We start from the raw sequence: 7,645 nt of genomic DNA on the forward strand, positions 1-7,645 counted from the left end.
ACCCTTTTACTATTGATGTGCTTATAGAATACTTTGGGATTTCCTTTTATGTTAGCTGCCAATCTTTTTTCACAATCCCTTTTTGCTTCTTGTATTTGCTTTTTCACATCCCTTCTGAACCTTCTGTATTCAACTTGGTTCTCAATTGTATTTGCTACCTGACACCTGTCATAAGCACACTTTTTCTTCTTTAACTTAATTTCTACCTCCTTTGTCATCCAGGAAGCTCTGGATTTGCTTGTCCTACCCTTTCCTTTTGAGGGAACACACCTGGACTGTGCCCAAACCATCTCCTCTTTTAAGGTAGCCCAATGTTCAGCTACTATTTTTCCCAGTAACCTTTGGTTCCAGTCTATCTGGTCCAGCTCCTTTCTTGCCCCATTGAAATCTGCTCCCCACCAGTTGATTATTCTTACTCTGGATTGACCAATATCATTTTCCATCATAATCCTAAACCTTATGATACAATGATCACTGTCCCCTAAATGTTCCCCTGCTGTCACTTGATCTACTTGGCCCAACTCATTCCCAAGAACCAGATCTAGCAGTGCCTCCTTTCTTGTTGGACTGAACACATACTGCTGTAGGAAATTTACCTGAATACAATCTAGGAACGCTTGTCCTTCACTGCCCCTTACACTACCACTATCCCAGACTATATACGGGTAATTAATGTCCCCCATTATAACTACTCTATGATGTTTACACCTCTCTGTAATTTGCTAGCAGATTTGTTCCTCTATATCCTTCCCGCTAGCTGGTGGTCTATATATTACACCGATCAATGTAATCTCCTTCTTATTCCTTAGCTCTAGCCAAATCGACTCTGTCTATGAATCCTCTGACACATCCTCTTTCCCTTCTCCTTTTTTCCCTTTGCTATCTTACTGAACACTTTGTAACCAGGAAGGTTTAGCACCCAGACCTGACCTTCCTTAAACCAGGTCTTCGTTATCGCCACGACACCCTAATCCAACAAAGGCAATCTGTGCCTGTAACTCCCCAATTTTATTAACTATACTCCATGCATTCACATACATGCAGTGTAACCCTGATTTAGACTTCATTACTTGCTCCCTTACTACGACTCCATCTATTAACTTACTATTCTCTATTTTAGTGCTATCTGCCTCTCCCAACATTCCATGCACCCTAGTATTACTTTCTAATATTCTCTTCTGATTGCCACACCCCTGCTGAGGTCGTTTAAACCCTCCCCAACAGCACTAGCAATGACCCGCAAGGAACTCAGTCCTGGCTCAGTTCAGGTGCAACCCATCCGGCTTATACAGGTGCCATCTCCCCTAAGGCCTGTCCCAGTGTCCCAGGAAGCTAAAGCCCTCCCTCCTGCACCATCTTTCCAGCCACACATTCATCTGTCTTGTCTTCCTACATCTGTACTCACTTGCACGTGGCACACGGAGTAATCCAGAGATTACTATTTTAGAGGTCCTGCTTGCTCATTTTCTACTCACTCCCTAAATTCCAATTGTAGAACCACATCCCCCTTCCTACCTATGTGGTTAGTACCAATGTGGAACACGACTGTTCGCCCTCTCCGACAAGAATGTCCTGCAGCCGTTCTGTGACATACTTGACCCGAGCACTAGGGAGGCAACAAACCATCCTGGAGTCACACTGACAGCTGCAGAAATGCCTGTCTGCTCCCCTAACTAAAGAATCCCCAATCAGTACTGCCCTTCTGCTCTTCTTCCTCCCCTTCTGTACAGCTGGGCCACCCATGGTGCCACGGGCTTGGTTCTTGCTGCATTCTCCCAAGGATCCATCGCCCTAACTGATATCCAGAATGGAAAACCAGTTAGTGAGCTGGACCTCTGGGTACTCCTGCACTACCTGCCTGTTTCTCTTGGAGTGCCTGTCGGTCACGCATTCCCTATCTGCCTGCTTGTCCCTAACTTATGGTGTGACCACCTCTCTGAACGTGCTATCCACGTAGTTCTCTGCCTTACAGATGCACCTCAGTGACTCCAGCTGCTGCTCAAGCTCTGATACGGGGAGCTCAAGCTTGTGCAGCCGGTGACACTTCCTGCACATGGGCTCGTCTGGGTCACATGAAGTGTCCACGACTGCCCACATGCCACAGGACGGGCATTCAGCCTAGCTGAGCTGTCCTGCCATGCCTTAACCTTAAACTTTTAAGTCCTACTTAATAAACCTTACCAAAAAGTACTGTTCCTACTTTATTCTAAGCCTTAGGAATAGAATAAGCCTTAAGTACTCACTAGATAGATAGTCACCAGACACTCATCAAACAGCTAGCTTCTTCCCCAACCAATCAAATTTCTTCTTTCCTGTGATGTCACAATTTGTTGTTTCTCACTCTCCGTTTGAAACTCAGCGTGGGCCGGTTCTGAGCAGTTGACAGGTCCATCTCTCCGACTGCTCTTCCCGAAGGTGAGTGATGTAGGCCGCACTCCCCAGGCTGTATTTATTCTCTCCCCACTCCGTGTATCTCCCACAGGTCTGCCTCTCCGACAGCTCTTCCCGAAGGTGTGTGGAACTGTACTCACTTGGTTCTATCCTCATTGACCTAATCATAGCCAGGGAATCACCAGCGATTGCTTATCTTCCCGCACGCTCACCATTACCTTTGGTGCCCCAAAGACCTATCCTTGGCTCCCTCTCATCTACATGCAACCCCTCAATGACGTCATCCAAAAGCACAGTGTTATTTTCCACATATACACTCATGACACTCAGCAATACCTCCCCACGACCTCTGTTGACCCCTCTATTGTCTCTAAATTATCAGCCTGCTTTTCCGACATCCAGTACTGGATGAGCAGAAATTTCCTCCAATTAAATAGTGGGAAATCTGAAGCCATTGTTTTTGGTCACGTGACAAACTCTGTTCCCTAGCTACTAACTCCATCCATCTCCCTGGTAACAGATTGAGGTTGAACCAGACTGCTCAAAACTTTGGTGTCATATTTGACCCCGAGACGAACTTCTGACGACTTATCTGTGCCAGCACTAAGAGTGCCTATTTTCTCCTCTGTAACATCACCTGACTCTGTCCCTACCTTAGCTTGCCTGCTGCTGAAACCTTCATCCATGCTTTAGTTACCTCTAGATATAATGATTCCAAGGCACTCTGGCCGGCATTCTACCCTTAGTAAATTTTAGGTTATACAAAGCTCTGCTGCACATGTGCTAACTTGCACCGAGTTCGGTTCGTCCGTTACTCCTGTGCTCTCTGACTTAGACTGGCTCTCAGTAAAGCAACGCCTTGATTTTAAAATTTACATCTTTAGTTTCAAATACTTCCATGGCTTCACCCCTCCCTCTCTCTGTAACCTCCTCCAGTTTGACAACTCTCCAAGATATCTGCTCATCTAATTCTGGCCTCTTGAGCATCCCCAATTTTAACTGTTTCATCATTGGTGGCTATGGCTTCAGCTACCAAGGCCCCAAGCTCAGGGAACCCCTCCCTAAACCTCTCTGACATTCTGTCTCTCTTTCCTCCATTAAGATGCTTTGTTTTTTGACATGTGCTCTGATATCACCTTATTTGCCTAGGTGTCAACTTTTGCTGCAAAACACCCATGAAGCAGCTTGGGACATTTTATAACATTAAAGGTGCTATATAAATGCAAATTGTTTTTGTTCTTTGTTTTTTAAGATTTCAGTTCAAACCTAGCCAGACTGATGTTAGCTTGAGGCTGGACAATTTTATGACTATGAATTCAAAGCACAAATCTGTTATGCAGAAACCACAAAATTAATTGGACCTCTGCTGAATTTGGGAGTTAAGTCAGATCCTTTAAACTATCAGGAGCTTCACTGTGCATCAGGCTTGTACGATTGAACTATTAACAATAACTCTGAATACCCAAACTGTAAAATTATTCCATTTTACTCTGTCTTGTTCCTTATCTTAAATACTTTTTTCTGTAAAAACATGCTCTTCAAAGGAACAGTTTTTTTTATATTTAAGATGGCAAGGAAAGCTTGCTTTGCTTTATCAAATAAAAAGGCCATTCGCTTTAAAAAATCCAAACAAATGAAAATTTCGAGAAACACACAGGATAGTTTCTGTTAGGAAATTATCTAACTTGTGACCAAAAAAGTATGTGGCCCCTCCCCCTCCCCCACCAAAAAATCCAAAAAAATAATTTAAGGCACGTCAGTAAATCATTTTCCTCATAATTATATATTGAGAATTTTTTTTTTGCATCCACATCACACCTTTAAGTTTCTAACATTTCGCTTCCGCCTTATGCCTTATTGAATAGTAGCACCAATGAGCAGGTTGCAGTTTGCGCTTGGACTGTGGTGGACTTTCGAACAAAAGTTTATTCAAAGTGCACCCGTGCATTTCTTCCTAAGTACATTCGCTGACATCAACTCACAGGCACTGCACATTGTCCAGTTAACCTCACATGTGCTCCAACACTTACCATCTCTAGCTTCAATATCTGAATCTTGGTCTCCAGCCTCTGCAACGTGCTGGAGTCACTCAATGTGCCTGAGGTAGAAAGAGTTACTTTATCGTCTTTGTGCCGGCCCAGCTGATCCTCTCTCAGTGATCGCAGCAGGCTTTCGGGAATCTTGCGTCCCATCTTGGTCTCTATTTCCTTTAACTCCGGCAGAACACACTCCTCCATCCTCGCAAAAGGCAGATAATTGTACAAAACTGAATTATTATAAGTGGCAACTTTAAAAAATTAAACTTTAAAAAAAAACTAATCGTGAAAATGAAGAGACTTTGAGACAGAGTCCACACGGCAATAATCACATCAGCATTTATCTGATGGCTTCAGACAATTTGGACTGGCAACAAAACAGAATAAATTACATCCTATGTGTAATGATCATCGGGCTGCGATGTACGCGGTCAGCGGCTCCTCAGAGGTGACAAGTCGAAATTGTCTCGCTTGATCGAGGACAAGATTCAGCTGGTTAAGGAACAGTTGGCATCCAAAGCAAAAGTACAATAACTGTTCTTTCAGACATTCCTTTTTCCAGGAGCTTCTGAATTAATGCACTCTGAAAGCAGAGCGATAAAACAAATAGCCAGTGAGCCGGCTGCTGGAGATGGAAGTTTCAAACAACTGGCTGTGAGAGCTGACCTTGGCGTCTGCCTCTCTCCCACCTCCCGACCAGAAACACCAGAGTAAAGCTACAGGTGAACCAACCTCTTTACCGTAATCCGCAGAGTAGAACAACGCTCTTTTACTTTCATAAAAACAAAAATCTAGAAGTCCTTATTTCCAGCCTCTGTTTATGACAAGCTGGATCGCAGAGCTGCATTTGCATCAATGGCCATTGTCTGATGCGCTTTGGAAAGCTTTCCGCTTTGCTGCTAACCAGTAGCACTGTCATTCTGAAGGCTTACCATCCTAATGTGTGGCTCGAAACAGAACTTTCAACAAACGTGAGCTATTTCGGACTGAGAACTGTGAACTAGATTGGCTATGCACGGTGCCAAATGAAACGTAATAACCCGGCTTTATGTAGGGTTGAGTTGGTAGGCTGCGGTATACCTCCAAACAGAAGGAACCGACAATCGTAAACAATTTAACCATCTGGAGCTGGTGCGTCAAAGCAGATGATTGAAATGAATGAATCTCACTCCCGACAAGTTAACACAATGAAACACTCAATATCATTATTGTACCGAAGTTTCTATTTTTTAAAAATCAAGTTTTAAAGTCTTTACTTATAAAAAATTGTGATAGGAGGATTTCAGTTTGGACCAGAAGACATAAAGTTGAACCTTGGACCTCTCCCATAAACATACAAATTATCTGCAGACTGGTGCACCGCCACTCAGCACACTCTGTTCCCATGTCAGAACATGTATGTGGTGTTTGAACATTCACTCTTAATCTTTAGAGATCTCTCTCCAATCCTATACCCTTGCCTTGACATCTTCGGCCTAAAGTAGATGCGTAAAGAGTGATGTGCTGCTTTAGTAAATAAGCATGGATATATGTATTGTAATTGTGCTTCTACTTTTGAACGCTATACATTAAAGCAGTATGGCGCACACACCTTACTTTTAGTGTTCACTTTTTTAGTCACTTTTCTCTCAACATCTCCCAATCAATTTTACTATGTAAACTGTCATCATGCAGTTGCCGATTCTGACCAGTAGGTAACGTTGTGAAGTAAATTTTTGAGGCACTCCCAACTCCATGGTTAACATAATTATCGAGTTGTTACAGCAAAGAAGGAGGCCGTTCGGCCTGTAGCGTCCATACCAGCTTAGTCCAATCTTGCTGTCATCAAACAAATCACCCATGTACTCTTCCCAGCTATGTCACTGGTAATCAGGAGCCTTAGCTCATTCCTTCCCTAACCCAGTGACAGTTAGCCAATTGTAGTTACCACGCCAGAAAATTCAACTAACAAAGCACAGACCAGTAATCGAACCTGGAAGCCTCTTTATCCAATAGGTTCTGGTAAGGTGTTTTAGGCTCTGGGAGAAGCCCCATCAATACCTCCCCTCATTATCTTCTCTCCACCCAAATCTCTCTATAGATAGATGCTGACCATTTTCCAGTGCTTCAGAGTGGAAACAGAATGCGTAGCCAAGTTGCTAAGAATTCTTCGATAGCCAAGCTGCCAACCTCTAGCACCTACAATGACAAGGGCAGCAGGTGCATGAGAACACCACCACTTCAACTCATGCACCAACCTGACTTGGAAATATAATTGGCTGTTCCTTCAGCAATGCTGTGTCAACATCCTGGAACTTCCCCCACCCCACCCCCAGTGCCCTGAGTAGCATTGTTGCTCCGCCCACACCACATAGGCAGCAGCAGTTCATCAGTACCTTCTCAAGGGCAATGAAGGATGGGCAACAGTGAACATGAATGAATGTCTACAGATCCCTAAAAATAGCAGGACAGGTCGATAAGGCGGTTAAGAAAGCATATAAAATCCTTTCTTTCATTAGCTGAGGCAGAGAATATAAGAGCAGGGATGTTATGCTGGAACTACATAAATCATTAGTTAGGCCACAACTGGAGTACTGTGTGCAGTTCTGGTCACCACATTATGGAAAGGATGTAATTGAACTAGAGAGGATACAGAGGAGATTTGCAAGGATGTGTCCAGGACTGGAAAAATTGCATCTATGAAGAAAGATTGGATAGGCTGGGGTTGTCCTCCTCAGAATGTAGGAGGCTGAGGGAAGATTTGATTAAGGTGTATAAAATCGTGAGGGGCCTCAATAAAGTGGATGGGAAGGGTCTATTTACCTTAGCAGAGAGGTCAGTGACTAGGGGGCATAGACTTAAAGTGATTGGTAGATATATAGAGGGGAGATGAGGAAAACTTTTTTCATCCAGAGGGTTGTGGGGGTCTGGAATTCACTGACTAAAGGATAGTGGAGGCAGAAACCCTCAACTCATTGAAAAGGTATCTGAATATATATGTCAAGTGCTGTAACCTGCGGGGTAACAGACCAAATGCTGGAAAGAGGAATTAGGCTGGGTGGGTCGTTTCTTGACCAGCCCAGACACAAAGGGCCAATTGGCCTCCTTCTGTGTCGTAAATGTTCTATGATTCTAACAAATGCATACCGGCAATGCCCACATTCTGTGAACCATGGGCAATGCTAGGAATTAATAAAGGCATAAGCATATGATCTAGGTCGATATTCTACTGCATTACA

General features: G+C 43.7%; 1 protein-coding gene across 1 annotated transcript in view; it reads right to left on the minus strand.

Moving 5' to 3' along the window:
- The window catches only part of LOC144699151 (leucine rich adaptor protein 1-like), a 41,537-nt gene extending 36,343 nt beyond the window's left edge, over window positions 1-5,194 (minus strand). Inside the window, exon 1 of the mRNA XM_078570547.1 lies at window positions 4,422-5,194. Coding sequence (XP_078426673.1) covers window positions 4,422-4,628 — 207 coding nt within the window. The 5' untranslated portion in view covers window positions 4,629-5,194. The remainder of the gene's footprint in view (window positions 1-4,421) is intronic.
- Window positions 5,195-7,645: the final 2,451 nt, after the last annotated feature.

This window comes from Cetorhinus maximus, chromosome 2, assembly GCF_964194155.1.
Source record: "Cetorhinus maximus chromosome 2, sCetMax3.hap1.1, whole genome shotgun sequence".
NCBI classification, from domain to species: Eukaryota; Metazoa; Chordata; class Chondrichthyes; order Lamniformes; family Cetorhinidae; genus Cetorhinus; species Cetorhinus maximus.